The sequence below is a fragment of the Chiloscyllium plagiosum genome, chromosome 11 (assembly GCF_004010195.1).
Source record: "Chiloscyllium plagiosum isolate BGI_BamShark_2017 chromosome 11, ASM401019v2, whole genome shotgun sequence".
Classification (NCBI taxonomy): Eukaryota; Metazoa; Chordata; class Chondrichthyes; order Orectolobiformes; family Hemiscylliidae; genus Chiloscyllium; species Chiloscyllium plagiosum.
The window spans coordinates 40,662,216-40,687,666 of record NC_057720.1 but is presented as its reverse complement, the minus strand read 5'-3'; the positions used below and the strand labels follow the sequence as shown (position 1 = coordinate 40,687,666).

The following is a 25,451-nucleotide window of genomic DNA, read 5'->3' as shown; positions in this document are numbered from 1 at the left end:
TCATTGTGAGGAGGATTATATTGAAGCTCAAAAGGACATACACACATTGATAGAATGCAAAGAGAGGTGGCAGATGAAGTCCAATGCAGAGATATTAAAGATGAAGTAACGAGAGTCCAGAGGTAGTATATTCCTGTTAGTGTGAAAGGAAAGGCTGGTAGATGTTGGGAATGCTGGATGACTAAAGAAATTGAGGGTTTGGTTAAGACAAAAAGGAAGCATGTGTAAGATATAGACAAGATAGATCGAGTGAATCCTTAGAAGAGTATAAAGGCAGTAGGAGTATATTTAAGAGGGAAATCAGGAGGGCAAAAAGGGGACATGAGATAGCTTTGGCAAATAGAGTTAAGGAGAATCCAAAGGGTTTTTACAAATACATAAGGACAAAAAGGTAACTAGGGAGAGAATAGGGCCCCTCAAAGATCAGAGCTGAAAATGTGTTGCTGGAAAAGCGCAGCAGGTCAGGCAGCATCCAAGGAACAGGAGAATCGACGTTTCGGGCATAAGCCCTTCTTCAGGCTTATGCCCGAAACGTCGATTCTCCTGTTCCTTGGATGCTGCCTGACCTGCTGCGCTTTTCCAGCAACACATTTTCAGCTCTGATCTCCAGCATCTGCAGTCCTCACTTTCTCCCCTCAAAGGCGGCCTTTGTGTGGAGCTGCAGGAGATTGGGGAGATACTAAATGAGTATTTTGCATCAATGTTTACTGTGGAAAAGGATATGGAAGGTATAGAATGTAGGGAGATAGATGGTGACATCTTGAAAAATGTCCATATTACAGAGGAGGAACTGCTGGATATCTTCAAAAGCATAAAAGTGGATAAATCCCCAGGACCTGATCAGGTGTACCCTAGAACTCTGTGGGAAGCTAGGGAAGTGATTCCTGACGCCCTTGCTGAGATATTTGTATCATCGATAGTCACAGGCAAGGTGCCAGAAGACTGGAGGCTGGCTAACATGGTGCCACAGTTTAAGAAGAGTGATAAGGACAAGCCAGGGAACTATAGACCAGTGAGCCTGATGTCGGTAGTGGGCAAGTTGTTGGAGGGAATCCTGAGGGACACGATGTACATGTATTTGGAAAGGCAAGGACTGATTAGGCATAGTCAACATGGCTTTGTGTGTGGGAAATCATGTCTCACAAACTTGATTGAGTTTTTTGAAGAAGTAACAAAGAGGATTGATGAGTGCAGGGTTGCGGACATGATCTATATGGACTTCAGTAAGGCGTTCGACAGGTTCCCCATGAGAGACTGAGCAAGGTTAGATCTCATGGAATACAGGGAGAACTAGCCATTTGGATGCAAAACTGGCTCAAAGGTAGAAGACAGAGGGTGGTGGTGGAGGGTTGTTTTTCAGACTGGAGGCTTGTGCCCAGTGGAGTGCCAAAAGGATCGGTGCTGGGTCCACTACTTTTCATCGTTTATATAAATGATTTGAATGAGAGCATAAGAGATATAGTTAGTAAGTTTGTAGATGACACCAAAATTGAAGGTGTAATGGACAGCAAAGAAGGTTATCTCAGATTACCATGGGATCTTGATCAGGTGGGCCAATGGGCTGAGAAGTGGCAGATGGAATTTAATTTAGATAAATACGAAGTGCTGCATTTTGGGAAAGCAAATCTTAGCAGGACTTATACACTTAATGGTAAGGTTCTAGGCATAGAACATAGAACAATATAGCGCAGAACAGGCCCTTCAGCCCTTGATGTTGCGCCGACCTGTGAACTATTCTCGGCTCGTCCCCCTAAACTATCCCATCATCATCCATGTGCTTATCCAAGGATTGTTTAAATCTCACTAATGTGGCTGAGTTAACTACATTAGCAGGTAGGGCATTCCACGCCCTTACCACTCTGAGTAAAGAATCTACCTCTGACGTCTTAAATCTCTCACCCCTCAATTTGTAGTTATGTCCCCTTGTACACGCTGACATCATCATCCTAGGAAAAAGACTTTCACTGTCTACCCTATCTAATCCTCTGATCATCTTGTCTGTCTCTATCAAATCCCCTCTTAGTCTTCTTCTTTCCAATGAGAACAGACCCAAGCCTCTCAATCTTTCCTCATAAGACCTTCTCTCCAGAACAGGCAACATCCTGGTAAATCTCCTCTGCACCTTTTCCAATGCTTCCACATCCTTCCCGAAATATGGTGATCAGAACTGTACTCAATATTCCAAGTATGGCCACACCAGCGTTTTGTATAGTTGCAGCATGATATTGCGGCTTTGGAACTCAATCCCTCTACAAATGAAACCTAACACACCATATGCCTTATTATCAGGCAGTGTTGCTGAACAAAGGGACCTTGGAGTGCAGGTTCAGAGCTCCTTGAAAGTAGAGTCACAGGTAGATAGGATAGTGAGGAAGGCATTTGGTATGCTTTCCTTTATTGGTCAGAGTATTGAGTACAGGAGTTGGGAGGTCATGTTGCAGCTGTACAGGACATTGGTTAGGCCACTTTTGGAATATTGTGTGTAATTCTGGTCTCCGTCCTATCGGAAAGATGTTGTGAAACTTGAAAGAGTTGAGAAAAGATTGACAAGGACGTTGACAGGATTGGAGGATTTGAGCGATAGGGAGAGGTTGAATAGGCTGGGGCTGTTTTCCCGGCAGTGTCGCAGGCTGAGGGGTGACCTTATAGAGGTTTAAAAAATCATGAGGTGCATGGATAGGATAAATAGACAAAGTCTTTTCTCTGGAGTGGGGATGTCCAGAACTAAAGGGCATAGGTTTTGGGTGAGAGGGGAAAGATATAAAAGAGACCTAAGGGGCAACTTTTACACGCAGAGGGTAGTACGTGTATAGAATGAGCTGCCAGAGGAAGTGGTGGAGGCTAGCACAATTGCAATATTTAAAAGGTAACTGGATGGGTATATGAACAGGATGGGTTTGGAAGGATATGGGCCAGGTGCTGGCAGGTGGGACTAGATTGAGTTGGGATATCTGGTCAGCATGGACTGAAGGGTCTGTTTCCGTGCTGTACATCTCTATGACTCTATTTTGGCAGGAAGAGCATGAAGAGAAAATATAAAGAGTTCAACTCCATAGGGAGTGTGTATGTTCATTAAAGGTAGTAGGATAGATTGAGAGGACAGATAATAAAGCAGACAGAATCGTGAGTTTTATTCATAGGGGCCTAGAGTACAACAACAAGGTTAAACCTATACGAGATGGTTTTTCAGACTCAGCTGGAGTCTTGTGTACAAATCTGGACGCCAGACATTAGAAAGGATGTGGAGGTACTGGACAGTGAGCAGAAAAGTTTGAGGTTGCAAAAGTAGGAACTGTTTTCTTTGAAGAGACATTGAGAGGAGATTTGATTGGAAGTATTCAAAATTATGAGAGATTTTGGACAGAGTAAGCAGAGAAAAAATGTTCCCACTTGTGAAGAGACAAAATAATTGGAAAAAGCTAAAGTGCTTTCACGAGTAGTGAGTCTCGAACTCACTGCTTGAGAATGTGATGAGGGTAGGTTCAATCAAGTTATTCATAACTGAATCAGACAGCTACTTGAAAAGCAATAATATGCAGGATTACGGGGAGAAGGCAAGAGGATGGCACTATGAGACGTCCTTTGGAACATCTGGGGTACCCATGATGGGCTGAATGGCGCTGTAACCCGAAATCTGCGAATTGCTGTTGTTGGTGGTGTCCTTTTCCTACCTCCTTGAGCTGCAGTTACTCAAGTGGAAAGGAAGAAGAATCAGTGGTGACGCTGGGAATGGAACTGTGGGCAGATTGACGGCGGTGCTCGGTCTTGGTCTCCTGCAAACATTAATCCCGGGGAATAAACCGAGGTTGTTGCACTGCCAGGACAGCATGAGTGTTATTCCGGGGGAGGTTGGTATTGAATGGCGCTTTGTTTCAGTGTATTACGGTGGGGGCGGGTGGCTGAGCCAGAGCTGGTTTCGCCGCAGTCTCTTCATTCATTCATTCATTAATGCCTGCAGGTGGAAATTGGTGAGAAGCGACCCCGGGGCCAGGAAATACAGAGCACCCGTTTCGTTCCGAGTCCCTGCGAGGAAATGTAAAGCCTGCAGAGGGTGTCTAGCGGGGAACACCACTAATCTGCTCGGGTTTTTAAGCCGGACTGTGAATCCCTTTGGAACAACACATCCATTTATATATTTAGCTGCTCTTGCCATGGAAGAAAGTGCGAGCGAATTACTGCCGGATCTGAAGGATTTGGAGAATAAGGTGGGACGCAAGACGCCCGAAGGCTTGCTGCGGTGGTTGCGGGAGGACACGGCGCGGATCGCCGGGGAGAAGGTGGACACGGCCGGGGCGAGCGGGGACCAGGCAGCGCTGTTCCCCGGGCAGAACAAGAGGCTGCCCCAGGGGCTGGCCGAGAAGATCCGAGTGCTTCGGCTGGAAATGGTGAGCGGCGGGAGGGGGTGGTGAATTTAAAAGGGTTGCCGCCTGATGTCTGCAGGTAAATTCTGGGCCAGTCGGTTGCAGAGTGAGTCTCATTTCCGCTGGCAACACCGTTCACAAGGGGATTGCAGTGAGTGGATATTCCGGATTTACTGTCGGTAGCACTGTCTTAAACCTATGGAGGTGCTCCCTCATTGACTGGCTGGTGTTTGTAAACAATTAAAACCCCAGGCGGATGTCACCTGAGAAATCTTCACATTTACCCCTTCATTCATTACAGGACTGTTGCTAAGTAACTTCACACCCGCTTTTTCATTGGTAAAACTAATTTCACTTAGACTGATTTAAAGAAAATGTTTATCAGGTTAAAGTATCACTTTAAAAGGAAATACTTCATGACTGGGGACAGTATCTGGACCCGAAGTAACCAAGTCCTAGGTGGTGGGGGCTTCTGTCCTTAACTGGGTCTCTGTGCAGTAGTTTGAACACTTGTTGAGATAATGGGACTTGCTTGCTATTCGAAATTTTCCACAGTATGAGTTTATTATTAACTACTTTGAATGCGACGTTTATCTATTTTTGTTGAAATATTGTGTAAGGTTTGAAGAGGTCTTCGGGTTAAATCTTCATTCAAGCAAATTTGTGGTGCAGACTGATGTAAAATAAAAGGTCAGGTGCACGGATAAGTGATCTGAATCAGCTTTAAGAATACATACTGTATTAAGTTGGCGAGGATCTCTGTCAGTTATCAACTCGCGACTTTTGAAGCTAAACCACGCCCTAATCTGAGTTAACCCTCGACTCTCGGGTCAACTTCCACTCAAGGTCTGAACTAACGCCAGCACTGGAAACTACTATTTTGTACATAAATTACTTGGCTTTCCCGTTGCGCTTTGTAAAGTTAGAAAATCCTACTCCACCTGTTTTGTCTCATTTTCCTTCCAACTGGTCCCTCCCTCTATAAATTTCATTGAAGAATTATGCTAACATTTCGAATAAAGACCTAACTGTAGGCGTAGACCATTTTGGCCTTGTGAACCTTTAACCGTAAGATTATGCCTGATTTTTGATCCACTCCGGATCTTCCCCTCCCCCACACCGTTTATAACCCTGACTTTTTTTGAGGATCAAAAGTATTTCTAACAACCATGAATAAATTTAACAACTTGGTCTCCACTTCCTGTTTTCCAAAGATTAAGACCCTCAGAGAGAAGAAATTCCTCATCTCTCTTGAAACCCCTTTTAATCCAAAGTGCCTATTTTAAAACAGATTTTAAATTCTTTAGATTCTTCCCACAAAGGGAAACATCCTCCTGGTATTTATCTTATCAAACACCCTTTGAATCCTGTATGTTTCAATAAGGTTCTCAGTTTCCAAACTGTAAGAAAGAGCAGTCTAACCTGTTCATCTTGCTGCATAAAGCACTCGTTCTTATTCCAGGTGTCAGTGAACCTTCTCTGAACTTCATCCAACGTAAAGTTAAATCTCCCTTCAAAAGGAAAGCAAACCTGTGTGTGGTATTTTTAAATGTTCTTACCAATGCTAGTTGTTCAAACCAAATGCATTGTTTTTGGAGAAGACTGGTAGTGTCTGATGTGCAGGAGGACAGGATATATCTGAAGTTATTGTAAATGAATGTTGGAGGAGGGACTGGGGTGGACAAAGCTGTAGTCCAACAGGTTTATTTGGAATCAGCTTTCGAAGCGCTGCTTCTTCATTGGGTGGTTGTGGAGCAGAATCACAAGACACAGACTTTATAGCAACAGGATTGCAGTATCATGGAATGTAATAAGCTAAATATGTTTAACATCTTTCCGTTGGTAGGAAAGGCTAGGACCTGGGGGCACAGCCTTAGAGTGGTGAAAAGGAGAAAACTCTTCAGCTAGAGAGTGGTGAATCGGTGGAATTCACTGCTACAGAAGGGTGTGGAGGCCAGGTCATTGAGTGTATCTAAGATGGAGATAGGTTCTTGATTGTCAAGGGTTACAGGGAGAAAGTGGGAGAATGTGATTGAGAAATGTATCAGTCATGATTGAATGGCGGAGCAGACTTGTTGGGCTGAATGGTCTAATTTCTGCTCCTATGTCTAATGGTCTTAAATGAAAGAATTTACAGATTTAGAAACAATGGGTTTTGGAGGTTGATAGATACAAAATTATTGGGAGATATAGGAGAACTGAAGTGAGATATTTACCCATTCCTTATCCCTGCTCCCACCCCTGGAACACCACCCTCCCTTACTGTTAGAAGTTTAATGTTTCTATTACTATAAAATACCATTTTATAGGGATATTTGAACAGGAGTAGGCCATTTACCTGTGCAATGCCAATACCCCTTGAAAATTATGCAAGTATTACGAGTATAATATACTCCTAAATTATTGCATGTAATGCTGTGAGAGCTATGTATGATTGCATAGATCTGTATGCTAGGGTATTAAAACTGGTGGCATTCCGTGTCAGGATATCCTAATGAATTGTGGGGAGGTGATGGGCTGTAAGAGCGCAGTATTATTAAGAATCTATTAACATGGCAGGGTGCAGGTAATGCTAACATAATTTGGTTGTCAGTGGGTGAATGACCTGCAGGAAGGTGCAAAGTATCTTCTTGTGTTTTTCCAGATCTGTTGCCACTGTTGGTAATATTCTGATTGTTTGGTGTCTTACATACTTAGTCTGTATTAATTGTATTTGATTTTAATCAACAGGAGATGCAATATTTTGCTTCATAGAGGGAGATCTATGAGAGCTTGAAAGGGGCAGTGTTTAATTTTCCAGGTTCTAGTCAGAGTATGTAAAAGTTTGAGTTCGTAGGGGTGGTTATTGAATCTTATCTTCCAGGGGTGGGTGAAATGTATTAACTTCAGACAATGTGAGGTTTTATGGTGGAGAAGACCAGCTCCAAGGGAGCTATGCACTGGATTATAGCTTCCTAGATGAAATGATAGACTGGAAGAGACTGTCAAGTTGTGTTAGGTGATATAAAACTGGCTGACCAGCCCGTGCCAAAAAAAACTATTCCATTGGATTCAGATGGTATTCTATCCACGGGATTCAATCACATGGAGCAATTTGAATATTTTCCCCCAAGTAATGTGTATCATACAGTTTCATAGCCCTGCTTCTTAAATTGCCAACTGAAATACGTTACAAATAAGCTGTTAGGATGATGTCTTTTTCTCTTTTGTTCAAAAGCAAGAAGTAATCAAAGCATGACCTTATGTTCTAGTGACCTTAATGCTCAGGGAAGTGTTGCCTTTAAAAATGTTCATGTCTTTAGGTCTAAACAGAAACTGCTTAACAGAATCGTTATTATTCAATACATATGCAAATAGTGTGTGATACAATATGTTACAAATAGCCTGGTTAAGACTTCATTTTTGACATTAAACATCAACTATCTTTAAGAGATAGAAAGTTGGGAAATTGCTAGGTAGATGAACAGTGAACCAGATCTGTGGGTGTACGTATTTCGATGTTAGAACCATGTAACACTTGTATTCACATTCAAAGGTGCTTACTAAATGGACTGTGACATGAGACCAGTAATGGCAAGTAAAAGTAGCTTCCCCTTCACAAGGGTAAGAAGGGTAAAAAGCAACCTGGGTTCTCATGATCCAACTTGTTTATACTTGAATAGCCAATTAAATGAGTTGCCAGAGAGCGACTGGTGTCAGTGAAATTGTAATTTTAAGCTTTGATCTCTTTTGAAAAGGAATCTTTAATTTTCTATCAGCAAACTAGAGATTTCATGGACAGGTGTATTTCAATCCTGTGAATTCCTGCAGTATGATCCAACAGTTTGTTCAAAGTGCAGTGTGATTGTTGGGTCTCTTTACATCAGAAGAAGTTTACCACATGGTGGAGCTACCTCATGTACCACTGATTGAGTAGTAAGTGCATACTCTGAATCATTTTCTGTTTTGAAAGGCATAAAACAAGAATGTGAAATGGGCCTGGTTATGCTCCGCTGTGACAAGAAAAAACCCTGCATTTGTGTAGCAATTTTATAATGGTGAAATGTAAAATGGAGCTTCATTGGAGCATTATCAAACAATTTTATGAGCCACATAAAGAAATATTAGGTCTGATGACCAAATGCTCTATCAAAAATCATTCTTGAGGAAGGAGACAGGAAAAGGAAGAGATTATGGAAAGAATTCTAGAGTTTAGGACCTTTACCAGCTGAAGGTGTGGCCATCAATGGCGGGATGTGCAAGAGGGTAGAATTGGAAGAGCACAGCTATCTTATATTCAATTCCCACTATGGCCTTGTCTCTAAGGATGAGAACCATTAAGTGGGTGCTATTGTAGGTCAGTGAACATGTGACTGGGTAAATGGGCACCGTTACAGCTGGAAAATATTTAGCTGAAAGACAAGGGCATTAACAACAGTGAGGCTGTTATCCATGCTTGTGTTCCATTGAGTTGGAATGTTGTTAGAATAGAGAGCAGATAGTTGAAATTATGGTGGTTACAGCAAATTAGCTAACGAAGACATTATCGGACACTGAAGATTCACAAAGAAGTACAGCCTGCCCTTGGGGAAAGTCCTGATCATGCCCAGATACTGGGGGCTTGTAGGAGCAATGCATTTTGTGTATCACCATGGTAGTCAGATGTAAAAGTTGGAGCAGTTAGCAACATCAGAGGGATCAACACATGATCCCAAAGGAGCTGAAAAATGTGTTGCTGGAAAAGTGCGGCAGGTCAGGCAGCATCCAAGGAGCAGGAGAATTGACGTTTCAGGCATAAGCCCTTCTTCAGGATCCCAAAGGAACCTTGATATGTGACTCTTGTAGCAGAAAACGTGTTTTCTACATTAGCTTAAATGGTAATCAACACGTCATCCACCATGATCTCGTTCTCCTCTTGGCTGATGCCACCATATTTGTCAACTAGGGACCCACCACCATAATCATTGGTCAATGTATGGGTGATAGTGACGAAGCATTATGGAGATACATTGCTGCTATTTTTCAGGAAGACAATCCCTTGAGTCTTTTAATAGGTCTGTGGCTCAGTTCTAGAGTCAGAGGGCTAGATTTCACCGGGCACCTCAGTTCCCATCCTCACCTGAAGCTTAAGTTGCGGGGAGCCAGCTCATTGTGCCAAAGGTAACTCCACAGCAACCTGGGAGTGACATCAAACACTTTAGGCTGAGACCTTCATCTTTGTCTTGGGAGGAAGTCCTGCTTTGGAAAGCTTCTAGCTGATTGGATTAACCAGCAAATCTGTCATTTCACCAACACCAATGGGAACAGTGGCAGAAGCTATGACCACTGGTGGTCGAACATACCAAGCATCTGAGGTAAGGAAGTGGTTTCAGATAGGCATGTGAAAGGGTTGGGGTTGGTTCAAGAGGCCAGATAATGGGTATAGATTGGTGGGAGGTTGCAGGGGGTGGGGAAGATGATGTGGGTGCCTCCAATGGGCATGGGCTCGAAGAAGGCAAGTCCCCTGCTTCCTCCCCTCCCCCAGCACCTTGTGCAGCAACAGCACTTGTTGCTATATCCTGCATTGCCCACCCCCTGTTGCTGGTTAAGTACCACCAGAGGAGGGATTAGTTGTCAATCAATGTGACTTAAGGATCTCAATAGGCCCAAGGATGGGCTAGTTGTCCAATACTGCCTCTGCTTGTAACATTTCAAACAGACTTGGAGCAGCAGACTGGCTGCAGAAAGGCCACTTTAGTCACCCCTGCCCCTGCCAGCAATAGCCTTCAAAGCTGACCAAAGCTGGTTGTTTAGTGGTTACATTACTGGAGTAATAATCCAGAATATGAATAAGTTCCAAAATGGTAGTTGACCATTTTGAAATCAGTTTATTTTTAAATTCCAGATTTTTCAGAGAAACTGATTATAGGTTAAGATTGTCATAAAACCCAACTGGCTTGCAGATATCTTTACACGAACAAAAGAATTGGTTGGAAGGGGGAGTTTTTCAGCAACCAGAGCAAAAATCTGTAACTGCTGATTTAATTAAAGGTTTTACAAATTGCCCTATTTAAGAAAATAGTTTACAGGATATTTCAGGCTGTAGGAAGCAAATTCTTCACATCACCTGGACTCCTGGGTTTGTAATGATCTCCCAAAAGTAATTATTACTGTCAGATCAGTGGAAACCAGTCTCTTTGAGTCCTTGGTTAAAATGCAGATAAATTACAATGCTGAAATAAATTCATTAAACTGGAAGTATGTTCTCTTTAATAAATGTAGGTTATTTGGGGCTTTGGGATTTCTTTTTAACCCCTTAATCACAAGGACCATAAATGCAGGTGCAGTCACTTTGAATAACAGATTTATTTCCCAGCAGCACAACATGCTAACTGTTGTTGCTGTGGCACAGAGCCTGTCTCAAGATTCAGAACTTTGTGCTCTCCAACAGAGGAGAAAAGAAGCAGTGAGCAAAATGTATTCATTTCTAATGAATACATTTCAACAGTAGCAAATTTAGACTTGGTAAGTAAATGAGGTAATGCAGGAATATAAATGAAGAGAGAATACTTGGAATGTTAATTTTTTAATTTGAATGTTTCTTAGGGTTGATGTATACCAGAAGTAAATGTGTGTCATGAACGACTGTCATTTAACATGAAGCTATTAGACTAGATATTACTGTATAAAGAATGTTGCAATATGGAGTTGAAAGCATACGCTATTCATAGGATTTTTACTTGACAATAACCTGATTTTATTTATTGAAAATAATATTGGTCTGAAAGGTATTAAATCTGACTGAAAACAGTTTTTTTTTCACTTTTACCATTAGGCATATCTAAGAACGATTGATATCAAGATTATGCACCAACTGATGGCTGTTAATGAAGGGATTGAGGCAGTGAAGTGGATTTTGGAAGAAAAAGGCACTCTTGCCAGCAGGTGCAGTAGTCTGACCAGCAGCATGTACAGCCTTGTGGAAAGCCAGGAGACTTCAAGGAGAGGTAGCTGGAACAGCCTACAGGATCCAAATGATAAATTGGATGGCATCTCTATTGGAAGTTTTTTGGATACTTTGGCTGATGATATGGATGAATATTGTCAGACCTCCACTGATCCTTTGTCTTCTACACCCTCAAACCATGGAGGCTCATTCACTACAATGGAGAAGGAAATATATACCAATGAGATGCATTGTCAACAAACCAACTTGGCTAATGGCTTTTCAGAAAAGGAAGGAAAAAATGCTGCTGATTGCAATGTGGAAAGTAAATTCTGTCATGATAAACCATGTAAAGATATTGGGAAACTGAAGATCCAAAAAAATGGGAAAATAGATCATGATGGTTGCAAACGAAATAAAATGCATATTGAGTATGATGCCCATTGGCATTGGGTACAGTCACAAGATGATGTAACGTTCCTGTGAGGGCTGATACTGTTAATGATCAATGCAGTAGTACTCAACTCCCCCACAATCAAATCCATTACAATCCAAATCTGAATTAATAATATTAGCACTAGATGAGTACATGTGGGCTATTTGAAGCTTTAAGATTTTTTTTTTAATCCTTGATCAAAAATTTTTAGCAGTAACCGAGCGTGCAAGTTTCAAAAGATATTTGGTCCTCAAAAAGGTTATTCTGCTCTGTTTCATTTCAGTGATGCGTGACAGTAACAAGCCATTTGCTTTGGCTGCTTTTTTTTATTGCAGACTGAAACTGTCAGGTTCATACATGTGGGTGGTTAATATGACAAAATGTAGAAAAAACACATTGGAGGTATTATAATAAAAGCCAAATGTTTCAAGTGTCAGAACAGAGCAGTAATGTGAGAGACTTGACAGTTTTAAAGATTTGGAGAATGAGTTGGTTTTTAATTGCTGAGATTACATTTAGATGGGAATCATAGTTGGTACAAACAGTTTGTAACTCTGTTCTTTTGTTGTAGTATAAATGCAGCCTTAATCAGGAGACCAACCTGACATTGGAGCAGAGCACAATTATGTTGGATCACAGTTCTGGATTTACACCACAGACAGATAGCACTGATATGAAATAGAAACTATTTCACACTGTAAATGCATTCTAGATAAAGCAAGCTATTGCTATTATAAAAATTAGAATTCTAAAATATATTTTGGTTATGACAAGTAATGGGGAAAATAAAAGTCTGTATTCTGGCTCTGACTAGCTAAATATGTTTTGAGCTGCAGGTTGAGTACCACATAATGCAAAGGATTAGGATGATCCTTCAGTAAATAGTATTCTTACATGCCACATCAATAATTATACTGTTTTCCAACTATTGCAAAAATTAGGTAGCATGATAATTGTAGTGTAATGAAAATTAATTGAGTGTATTTTCATTTGCAATATTAATGAGGTTTGGTCTAGCAGATGAAAGATTATACTTTTGTATGTGGGAGTAAGCACTTAAATTAGTAAATTTTGATTTATCTGGGAAGAGAAACATTCCAAGGTTCAACGGGTTTAAATATTTGCAGAGACTTAAAATATTTGAGCCATTCATGAGTTAGTCATTTCTTGTGTGGATAGTTTTGAGATGCTAATTTCTACTGGGGTTACCTGCTTCATGGGCCCTGTCTTCATCCTCTATGTAGCTTTTAACATGGAATATGTTCGTGCACACATTCATTTTTTCTTTTGGTAGAGAGAAATTCTGATTCATGTTTAAATGGCAGGGTAGCAGTAAGCTAGTTAACCTCTCACTATGGCTGGGAAACCTTTTATCAAATGTCATTCAGTTCAACACATACTTTTCCTTTTATGAGGGAAGATATTAGGTCACAAAGATTTTTTAAATCTAGCAAAAGGGAGGCATCATTATTGTATATCTGAAATGTGTGCAGAAATAATCACTTTATGTAGTTATTCAAAGAAATGTTTTAAGATATGATGCAGGATTCTTTTGATGCAAACACAATTGCCTTTGGGAAGGTATCACATTTTCTTTCCCCCCCAAGAGAATGTTGAATGACAAACCAGCAGGGATGTTTGAAAACCGCAGAGAATTTTTCTTGTTAAAATACCTAGTGTTCTGCAATTTTGGAGTTGTAGTTTTGACCTGGTTTATTCAAACTCTTCTGGAGTACATTTAGTTATTAGACTTCAAATCAAAGGCCAACTCTGCTATTCATTCGAAAACGTGTAAAATGTTAAAACTAACTGTTGAAGCTGCTGTAGAATGGAGGAAAAGAAAGCCTTTTTATTGTTTTGCCGTTAATGCTGAACCACCTTTGCTATTCCTAAATTTAGCATTAAGTCATGTGTACAACTTCAGATAGTGAAGGTCATCAGGAGTTTTCAGAGGTTCAGGGAACCAAAGTTCATCCTCTAATAAGGTTAAAGTTTGCCTTAATCCTGACCCTAACCACCTAGTTTTGAATTTTTAAGCATTTCTTTCTGTGGGCATGCATCCAGCCAAAGGAGTGTGCTGTTTAATTGAACCACTTCTTTCTGATTCTCTAAGTAGGAAGCCATTTTAATTGAAAAACATCTGATCAAAGTTGGACTGTGCTGATGTATTTTTTTTTAATTCAGGTGATTTGGCATGCAGTTACAGGAGATCTAGTGAGCAAACATTAGCTTGTGTTGAGGTAGGCATGTCTTCTAAAAAATTGAATTTTAAAAGCCAGGCCAACCATTGGTGATTGAAGTGTTGAATTCATGTGTTTATATTAATGTTGTTTTGCAACTTCAAGGTTATAATGCATTTTTCAGAAAGTAACAATATATGAGAACAGACATGAGCCAGAAAAATGAAAATCATATCATTAGCAGTGAATCAGTCTAATGGGCAGTTTTGGAATTAAAAGGGTCATCTAGTTTGGATTCACCATGTAAAACCTTTTTGATTATCTAGTTTGCTTATGGTGGAAGATAGGTCTAGGGAGAAAACATATTTGGCTTAATAAGTTATGGATAAACCAAGTCTCTCTCTTTTTATGCGGTACTCAAAATGGTTCTTATAGACCGGAGATATTGATATTTTTGCTGAAATATAAAGGTTTTAAACAAAGGTTTGAAGGTGATTGAAGCACCTGCCAATAATGAAAACAGGAAAAGAAATATTCTTTAATAAAGCAACACAGTGCACTAAAGTCTTGAAGTAAGGTGATTGCCAAACGATGAACATTTCTATTTGTGTAACATGTATATGTGTATAGTATGATGTGTCTGGATATTATAGAATTTGTCAAATTTAACTTGTTCATTGATAAATCCTGGAATCGATCCCGTGTGTTTGGGACTTCCACTCTCATCCTAACTGGACTAAGATTTGAAGTAAGCTGCTTCATTCCATTAACTGTATTTAATACATTCCTTGGTTATACATTTTGTATTTTACTATAAAACTTAGTTTTATGAATAAAATATAATCATGATAATATGCTTGTGAATGTTACAGCTATCTAAATTACAGATTGATGCAGTGACAGCAATATTAAACCCTTCTGTATACAAAGTTAAATTGTGTGTAAATATTTTGAATAATTTCTGGTAAAATATTACTGGAATCAGACTCATTTGTGCTTTTCCTGTTTAAATGACCTGTGTCTTTGCCTTAGCAATTTGTTCATTTATGATGCTGGAGGTTTTAACATATCTTATAAACTAATGAAGACTACTAGTTGAGGTGCACTGCAATCTGAACTGTTGATCAGTGATCTAGCATTTTTGGGATTGTTCTTTTTAATACTTGCCTTATGGGGACACTTTCTGCACCACAGTAGGCCTTCAGCTTCCAGTTTTTATGTATATACAATGAAAAGATTTTGTAGACCTTTTGGCACCTTTTTTAAATGGAGTTCCTGACCTTTGTATATCAATTTATTTGCTGTTTTATTCCACAAGGAGGGTTGAGTTGTGTTTTGTTGTGTTGTTACATGGATAGGATGCTATTTTGTGTTTAAGCCCAATTAATATTATGTTCTTGTTTTGTTTAAGGAAACTTTGAACTCCAAATTTCAAACACTTTTTCTCCTGTAGAATCCTCCCACAATTGCATTCCAATCTTACCCTCCTCTAACCCCCAGGAACTATCTAAATTATACAAAGTATTTCTAAATCCAGATTATCCATACATTTAGTGTGCTGCACTTTGTCTATTTTGGGCATCAATGTAACAAGAATGTTAATCTGTTTATTAATTTCAACAATTGCATTCATTTCATCTCTGCAAAGCATTATTGAAGAATGCATTTGAGTAGTCATTTATGAACATTAGACTAACAAGCACAACAGGAGATAATTACAAACAGGGTAAAAACAGTTATGCAAAAGCAGAGAGTCATCTGATTGCTACACTCCAAGCTCAGGTTGTGGACAAAAGAATCAAGGGCACCTTAGCTGCTTCATGCTCGAAATGTTTCCCACTTGACTTTAAGGTAGCTTTTTGTAGTAATTGTACTTCCTCCAAGAATAGAGACACAAGAGGCACTTGCATTTGTCATCTTTCCGCTTGAAGTTACAAATCTGAATTTTATTAAAGCAACATTACATGTGCAGGCTGCAACTTATAAAATGACGTCTATGAAATTATCAATCTGGTACAAGCTGATGTGAATAAATTTATAAGATAAGTCATAAGATGTCTAACATCAATTCCTTTCCATCAATCCATTGTGTAATCCTGTGCAGACTGAATAAAACTGATTTTGATATTTAATAATTATATAATAAAAAGATGTATTGCTGCCAAATGATGTACAAACAGCAGTGTCATAGCATCTTTGTTAACACACCACAAAGTTAGTTTTAAAAAAAACAAGTCGTAATAGTAAAAGATTACGACTTGGCAGGAAATGGTTAATGTTGCTATAAGAAAACCATAGAATTAGAAACAAGTGAAACCTGGCAACTTTTTAATAAAAATGTAAAAATATGGATCAGATCTGAATTGAATTGTCATAAAGGCTAATGAAAGTTATCCCAATGCTGTTTATCTTGAATTGGTTCCTTTATTGTTTTTATTCCCATTTTTAAAAGGGTCCTTTCAAGTCCACCAAAGCAATTTTTATAGTCAAACCTTGCACACATTAAATCATTTCAAATACCTAACAGATGCATTAGCTGAAAGGATGCAACCACAAAAGAAAAATTAGAAAAGTCAAATTTCTCTCCATTTCAAAATCTCAGTGATATCAGTCTTTATCACAACAATATATTAATTGTGCCCTGATTAGTTCATTCTCATTGCATCTTTTCCTCTGGTTCCATATGCATTTCATAGAGTATACAAGTATAATGTAGATGCAGATCCTTCTAATTTTGAATCACATTGATCTACTTCATAAAGAGATAAAGTCCTTTTATCTCTTGTCCATAAAAACCCACAATGTGCCATCAGTCTGAGGAAAGATGTTCTAATATCTAATCCCGTGTGGAATTCTTCAGTATTTTAACCTTTATCAAAGCTGCAGATTTCTTCTTTTCACAGAAATTTGAAGGTATTGTGTATCACAATTACCATGGCATCGATATTAACTCTGGAATCTTGCCATAAAACTTGGTTTGCTTCTGCCATCATTGTTTGTCACTTTCTCACTGACAATCAGAAATCAAAAGACTAGATAATATTACATTTGCTGATGTTGGGCTGGAGATGGACAAAGTCAGGAATCACATGACACCAGGTTATAGTCCAACATGTTTATTTGAAATCACAAGCTTGTGCAGCACTGCTCCTTCATCAGGTGATGTGACCCTTTCCAACTTAATATCCTTCCTATAGCAGGGAAACCAGAATTATACAGAATACTCAGTGGCATCACCTGTATGACTTCAACCTGATGTCCCAACTCCTGTACTCAATGGTCTGTGCAATGAAGGTAAGCGTGCTAAATGCTGCCTTTAACTATCCTGTCTACCTGTGACTCCACTTTCAAAGGACTATGAACCTGAACTGCTAGGTCTCTGTTCTACGACACTACTTGAGGCACTGCCATGAACTGTATAAGTCCTGCTCTTGTTTTTTAATCAAAATGCAATATCTAGTATTTAAATTAAACTCCATCTACCATGAGGAGGTTTGGAAGACAATGAAGAGCTATTTCTTAAAAGAAAAAAATGACAGTTTTACTTATCCACGTGTGGAGGTTGTATATGAAATTTAAGGTGGAGAGAGTTTTATAAAGTTTTGAATATCTGCATTATCAAAAAGATAGACTGGCTGAGAAATGCTTATGGTGAATTGTTTTTTGCTGTTATCCAGGATTGATTCTTTTTTCTTTGTTTTTGCCATTGAAGAGAGAGATTACTGACTGGCCTGGTTCTTGTTGATGTAGTGGAGTCAGTCAGTGGATGTTTTTAAAACATTGCTCCAATATAGTTAGAGGCATATTGACCTTGCAAGTATGAGTAGGGCATATAGCCCTTCTCATATTCAGTAAGATCATGGCTGATCTGGTTGTTGCAATTCCTGTATGTCCCTCATAATCCATGATGTTAAGATTGTAAAGGACAATTACATAAGGTTAGTGATAGGGCAACATTGGCATATAAACAAAGGAATTAAAAATTCAAATATTGAATTGTGTTTAGCACTGTCATTTGGACAAGTTTCAAATAGAAACCAGATTATCTGTAATTACTTTTGAACTTTACCAATTGCATGTGAAGATGGCATCTGGGGTGAGCTATTGCATTGCAGTTTAAATACTTCCATTTTAAAAAAAAATCAAGGATTTCTGAATTACATTCAGGCATCTTATACAATGTGAAGCAATGAGAAATGGAGACTGGGGGTGGAATAGAATTGCCAGTGAAGTAGCGTTTTTGAGTTGAGGACCAGCTTTGGTATGCCTTTTAGCTGAAGGGAATAGTGGTTTATCTTGGCCTGCAAGTCAGTCTAGCTCCAATAACCAGAAACAAGTGTAAGAGACTAGTTAAGACAGGCACTATAGGCTCACACTTGTATGTAAATGGTGCAGCCTTATTAAAAATTATAAATATTATTTAAGCACTTTCTTGTAGTTGCTGATAATGTTAAAATATCATCCAATGTAAATCTCTTGATTTTTGGGCAGATACATTTGTTGGATGATAGAGGGATTCGACCGCTGTTGTTCATGAAGGGAGTACTGTTTGTTCGGCTGAGTTGCTGCTTACTGGGCTGTATGGGGGAGAAATCATCAGAATTGACCAAAGAATGGAGTTACTACTTAACAATTCAAAGTTTGTGCAAAGAGTTGTAGCTCGGGTGCTCGTTGTTGTGGTTCTGTTTGCCGAGCTGGGAATTTGTGTTGCAGACATTTCGTCCCCTGTCTAGGTGACATCCTCAGTGCTTGGGAGCCTCCTGTGAAGCGCTTCTGTGATCTTTCCTCTGGCATTTATAGTGGTTTGAATCTGCCACTTCCAGTTGTCAGTTCCAGCTATCCGCTGCAGTGGCCGATATATTGGGTCCAGGTCGATTGAATCAGTGGATGAGTGCCATGCCTCTAGGAATTCCCTGGCTGTTCTCTGTTTGGCTTGTCCTATAATAGTAGTGTTGTCCCAATCAAACTCATGTTGCTTGTCATCTGCGTGTGTGGCTACTAAGGATAGCTGGTCATGTCGTTTCGTGGCTAGTTGGTGTTCTTAGATGCGGATCGTTAGCTGTCTTCCTGTTTGTCCTATGTAGTGTTTTGTGCAGTCCTTGCATGGGATTTTGTACACTACATTTGTTTTGCTCATGCTGGGTATCGGGTCCTTTGTCCTGGTGAGTTGTTGTCTGAGAGTGGCTGTTGGTTTGTGTGCTGTTATGAGTCCTAGTGGTCGTAGTAGTCTGGCTGTCAGTTCAGAAATGCTCTTGATGTATGGTAGTGTGGCTAGTCCTTTGAGTTGCGGCATGTCCTCATTCCGTTGTCTTTCCCTTAGGCATCTGTTGATGAAATTGTGGGGGTATCCGTTTTTGGCGAATACATTGTAGAGGTGTTCTTCTTCCCCTTTTTGCAGTTCTGGTGTACTGCAGTATGTTGTGGCCCTTTTGAATAGTGTCGTGATGCAACTTCTTGTGTGTGTGTTGGGGTGGTTGCTTTTGTAATTCAGGACTTAGTCTGTGTGTGTTCTTTCCTGTATACCTTTGTGGTGAATTCTCCATTCGGTATTCTCTGTACCATCACGTCTAGGAATGGGAATTGGTTGTCCTTTTCTTCCTCTCTCGTGAACCTGATTCCTGTGAGTGTGGCGTTGATGATCCGGTGTGTGTTCTCTATTTCTGTGTTTTTAATGATTTACAAAGGTGTCGTCCACATATCTGACCCAGAGTTTGGGTTGAATTTGCGGTAAGACTGTTTGTTCTAATCTTTGCATACAGCTTCTGCTACGTGTCGAGAGATGGGTGAGCCCATGGGTGTGCCGTTGATTTGTTCATATATATATTGTCCACTCTCAGACAACAACTCACCAGGACAAAGGACCCAATACCCAGCATGAGCAAAACCAACGTAGTATACAAAATCCCATGCAAGGACTGCACAAAACACTACATAGGACAAACAGGAAGATAGCTAACGATCCGCATCCAAGAACACCAACTAGCCACGAAACGACACGACCAGCTATCCTTAGTAGCCACACACACAGATGACAAGCAACATGAGTTTGATTGGGACAACACTACTATTATAGGACAAGCCAAACAGAGAACAGCCAGGGAATTCCTAGAGGCATGGCACTCATCCACTGATTCAATCAACAAGCACCCAATATACCGGCCACTGCAGCGGATAGCTGGAACTGACAACTGTAGGTGGCAGATTCAAACCACTATAAATGCCAGAGGAAAGATCAAAGAAGCGCTTCACAGGAGGCTCCCAAGCACTGAGGATGTCACCTAGACAGGGGATGAAACGTCTGCAACACAAATTCCCAGCTCGGCGAACAGAACCACAACAACTACTTGACAATCCCAAAAAGCTGCTTGGTGGAATTTGTTGATCTAATGACAGCACCATTTAATTCCAGACCACAGCATGGAGCCTGGACTGAATCATGAGCCTTTCCACAATCAGCCACCTCTTATGTGTAAGCAGAGAGTTGCGAGAGGTGATGGTGGCTTGTTACAATGTTAAAGTACCATAGCAACTGCTGGTGAACATACACCAGCTGCAAGTTAATGGAGTGATCAGACAAGGGGGGGTTGCTATTGTGGCATAATGGTCAAGTCCCTGCCTGAGCCAGGAGGCTTGGGTTATGGTCCCACCTGCTTCAGAGGTATGTAATAACATGTCTGAACAGGTTGATTAGAAAAGTAAAATACAGGGGGATTGTCAGTGCTGTCAATATCAATGGATCTGGGTGATGTATAAATTGTGTAGGAAACCAAGAGCACCCAGGTTTCTGCTCTTCTTTGGGGAGGTAATGGAAGAGTTTTCTCTTTGTCTGCCTAATACAGGTGTGGGCTGCTGCTGGTGATATCTCTTTTTTTTTTAGCTGGAAAGATTGTGGGGAAGGTGACCTTCTTTGCAACATTTGATGCTGTCATTAGCCATTTTTGGTTGCTCTGACAGCATCCTAAAGAAGTGTAACCTGATGCATTACTGCTCAGAAGTGCCGGTGTGCCGTCCTGAACATATGTATGCTTGAAGCAAGCTTGCTTCTTTACATCTGGTCACCTTGCAACTGAAGTTGTCTTTCTCCAGTTGTGGCTGCTCACCGCCAATAACAGCAATTTACATTTATTTGGCACCTTTTAACATATTCCTTTTGAAGCACAGTAAAATTGGCACCAGACCAAAGCAGAGACATAAAAAGGAGGAATGACTGAACAGGCTTGTCGTGTTGAAATCAGAAAGGCTGATTCCTTTGAAGAAAAGGTGTTTCCAAAAAAAACTCCAAGATGATTATCATGCCATGACAAATGCTTTAATATTCCCCTAGATGCCAAAAACTATTACAAAAATGTTTCACAAGTTGTCGCAGTATTTTTATGCAAAAAAAGGTGAGGATCCCTTAGAGCAGTAATAGGCATTCTCAGCCTGTACCACAAATTGTCTGTAGGCAGATTGCCAAACATTTGTTTGACATACATGACAAAAGTAGCCACTATGCAAACTAATTATTCATGGGACATCTTGGGACATTTATGAAGCATAATACAGACAGACATTTTATCCTTCATATTTCTGATTGCTTTATCTTGCATTTCCCACCGGCTTAATATCCTGCTTTCTGTCTAAATTCCCGCCTATTCAACATTGATACAACTTCACAGTATAGAGAGTGCATTTATTGACTTATGTGCTGCTGAATTCACAATCATAGATTGTCACAAATGGTTGATGAAGGAGTCCCTTGTAAAATGTATATTGCATTTTTGGGAGTTGTGTATTTATGGGTGTTTGAATTTCCCATTTGAAACATGATTCTCATTCATGTGAAAATTTTCTCTTGTGCTAACCAGTAAAAGAATTTGAAAAAAAGCATTAGAAGAATCAATTTGCAGTTGATGTGCATATTTTCTACTCATTTGTCATATTGAGTTAAATGGATCTATTCATCTAATTTCTTGATAATTAGTAAAATACAAATGTCCTTTGTAAGATGTTAATCCATTATCTTGTATTTCATTCAGCATCATTTTTAATTGACACTCTGTATGCATCTCCCTCCAATGTTTGGAGTTTACATTTTCTTCTGGAACAATGGCCCTGGGAATTTTTATTTAAATTTTGCCAAATAGTTTAATGGACATTTAAAAAAAAAATTCAGCTGTTAGAATTTTGAGATTGCAGCAGTCCTTATAATCTTGAGGAGAACCAGAATGGAAAATGATAGCGTTATGCAGTATTCTCTCTCTTTATTTTGACAGACACCAGCTGGACTGGATTTATGAGCTTGCTTAAAACAAGAGTTACATGAAAGTATTCTGGATTAGCATATTTCACTTGGATATATGTTGATGTAAAGAAAATGATCTCTCCACAAAATCTTATCCTAATCATTGTTAAAGTCTGTAATTGGATTACTAATTTGCAACTGTTGAAGTGTATTCTATGAAGGGGATCTCTGGTGATAAAGGAAAGATGACAATACTGTAGTCTAAACTGTCTACTATAGGGTGGACCCACATAAAATTTGACCAATAGACTTGTACTATTCTTTATTTTCAATGAAAATGTCTAGCACAAAAATAACACTTCAGAAAATTTGAAATTGAATGTCATGTAATACAATTTTCATTACAAAAAGCAGGGATACTTCTAGGGAAAACATACATTTAAAAAAAAAAGAAAATTACAATGATTCTAAAGATGACTAAGCTATACCTGGTCCAGGAAAGCATCACCAGACTAAAAGGACCCAACTGCTTGGTTTCTTTATGTTGTGTCAGTGAGCATATGTTGAAATGACCAGAAATTAAGTCTAGCATAAAAAGTCTATCAATAGAAGGAAAGGGGTTTAGTACAAGGTAGGAATTAGACACAGATAAGAAAGTGAATGTTGTAATGAAAAGTTTCTTTATTTAATGCACATCTTGCTAAAGAAAGAACTGGTCCATATATGTAGTGTAAAGATTTTATTAAGTCTAAAAGTATCTGTTTTCAGGTGAATAATCAACTGATTTTTATTTTAAAGTGAAGAGCATTTTAAACATTTTGGGTGGTATTGCAACTATTCAACACTATTGTTCCATGGTCAGGAAATGATGGGTTCAACTCTGCATGCAGTACAAGTAGATGATAATCAACACCCCTTGGTCGTTCATTGGCATTATCATTACTGAGTCTCCAATATCAATATCCTGTAGGGTTACCATTGACCAGAAACTGAGCTGGACTAGCGATGTAAATACAATGTCTACAAAAGCAAGTCAGAAGCTACTTACCCTATGAGTAACTTGCTTGCTGATTCTTCTAAGCTTTCCACCATTGACAAGGCAAAGGTCAACAGGGTGATGGGATACTCTCCACTTGCCAGAATGGGTGCAGCTCTGACAACACTCAAGAAGCTTGGCAGTATCTAGGATTTAACACCCTCTTGATTGGCACCATCTCCAGAAACCTTCACTCTCTCCACCACCATTGCTCGGGAGCAACTGTGTGTACCATCTTTCAAGATGCACTGCAAGAATTCATCAAGGTTCCACAGACAGCACCTTCAAACCCATGTCCACTTCTATCTAGATGGACCAGGCTGTAGAATGGTACTTCGTGGAAGTGGTGGATGTGGGTACAGTTACAATGTTTAAAAGAAATTTTGATAAGTTTATGAATAGGAAAGTTTGGAGGGTTGTGAGCCAAGTGCAGGTAGGTGGGATTATGGTCAGCATGGATTGGTTGGACTGAAGGGTCTGCTTCTGTGCTGTAAGACTGACTCTAAGGGCTGCAATTACATGGGATCATCTGCACGTATTCTTCCAAACCATTCTTCAGCCTGACTAGGAAATATCCTATTGTCACTGGGTCAAAATCCTGGAATGCTCTGCCTAGTTATGTTGTGAGTCTACCCACAAAAAATAGAATGCAACAGTTCAAGAGCCACCCCACTACTACCTTGTGTGGTCAGCCATGATCATATTGAATGGTGGTGCAGGCTTGAAGGGCTGAATGGCCTACTTTGGCACCTGTTTTCTTTGTTTCTTCAGCAACGTTGTCCCACCAGTGATGCCCACATCGTGTAAATGAATAAGAAAAGCTAACTGTTTGTTGACTATCTATTGTAGTTTCTGCATTTTTCTTTCAACCTTAAATCTTTATCTCTAATAGAAAAGGATGTGAAAAATAGTGCTGTTTCTGCCTACAAAAGGAAACTCTTCAGTTAAGTAGTGTCAACACCTCCAATGGATAACCTGGTGACATGATGTCATTAAAAAATTGTAGTAATCTTTGGGGTGTGATGGATGGTAAGGAGACAACTGTGGAGGTCCTCTGCAAACCTGAGCTACAACTATATAAATAATTATTGATCTTACTGAATGGGACACTGGCAAATTTGACCATTTAAAGTGAAAATAGACCTAATTTTGAATGTAATTTTGACTTTTTCTTTTACTATAACTCTGTCGGTAAAGTTGTCTTTGAAACAAACTTTAAACATAAGGTGTGTAGAATGAAAACAATATTCTCTGTTCTTCTTGTGACTTAAGATAAAGCTTCTAATAGCTTGTTAAGAAATTATAGAGCATGATTATGTTTTTGTTAAAATAATCATTTGAAACAATGAAATGCAGCAGAATGATCTATCTGTAAGATATGCCTCAGGACTGTAATGGGATAATGGGTGGATGCAGTTCCAGCAAGACTAAAAAAACTTGACAATAACCAGCCTACTTGATTGCATCTTATCCACCACTTTCATTGTAGCAATCTGTACCAACTACAAAATGCAATGCAATAAGAGAGGGCATGAAAAATCTTTGGCGGATAGGATCAAGGATAACCCCAAGGCATTTTATGTGTATGTGAGAAACATGAGAATGACGAGAACGAGGGTAGGTCCGATCAAGGACAGTAGTGGGAGACAGTGTATTGAGTCGGAAGAGATAGGAGAGGTCTTGAATGAGTACTTTTCTTCAGTATTTACAAACGAGAGGGACCGTATTGTTGAAGAGGAGAGTGTGAAATGGACTGGTAAGCTAGAGGAGATACTTGTTAGGAAGGAAGATCTGTTGGACATTTTCAATAACTTGAGGATAGACAATTCCCCCGGGCCTGACGGGATATCTCCTAGGATTATGTGGGAAGCAAGAGAGGAAATTACAGAGCCGTTGGCAATGATCTTTTCGTCTTCACTGTCAACAGGGGTGATACCCGGGGACTGGAGAGTGGCGAATGTTGTGCCCCTGTTCAAAAAAGGGAATAGGGATAACCCCGGGAATTACAGGCCAGTTAGTCTTACTTCGGTGGTAGGCAAAGTATGGAAAGGGTACTGAGGGATAGGATTGGAGTATCTGGAAAGACACGGCTTGATTAGGGACAGCCAGCACGGATTTGTGAAGGGAAGGTCTTGCCTTACAAGTCTTATTGAATTCTTTGAGGAGGTGACCAAGCATGTGGATGAGGGTAGAGCAGTAGCTGTAGTGTACATGGATTTTAGTAAGGCATTTGATAAGGTTCCCCATAGTAGGCTTATGCGGAAAGTCAGGAGGCAGGGGATAGAGGGAAATTTGGCCAATTAGATAGAA

The 25,451-nt window shown here is 39.7% G+C and overlaps 1 protein-coding gene across 2 annotated transcripts; it reads left to right on the top strand.

Annotated features, from left to right (window-relative positions):
- The first annotated feature begins 3,640 nt into the window (after nucleotides 1-3,640).
- lurap1 (leucine rich adaptor protein 1) lies at nucleotides 3,641-16,222 on the top strand. Of its 2 annotated transcripts, XM_043699158.1 has the most exons (3): nucleotides 3,641-3,848; nucleotides 3,959-4,385; nucleotides 11,155-16,222. In XM_043699158.1, exons 2-3 carry the CDS (start codon nucleotides 4,152-4,154, stop codon nucleotides 11,749-11,751), a joined length of 831 nt encoding a protein of 276 aa, XP_043555093.1. In that variant the 5' UTR covers nucleotides 3,641-3,848; nucleotides 3,959-4,151; the 3' UTR covers nucleotides 11,752-16,222. The 2 variants fall into 2 exon arrangements, with proteins under 2 accessions (XP_043555093.1, XP_043555092.1); XM_043699157.1 differs by lacking the exon at nucleotides 3,641-3,848 and having other exon boundaries at nucleotides 3,869-4,385.
- Nucleotides 16,223-25,451: the final 9,229 nt, after the last annotated feature.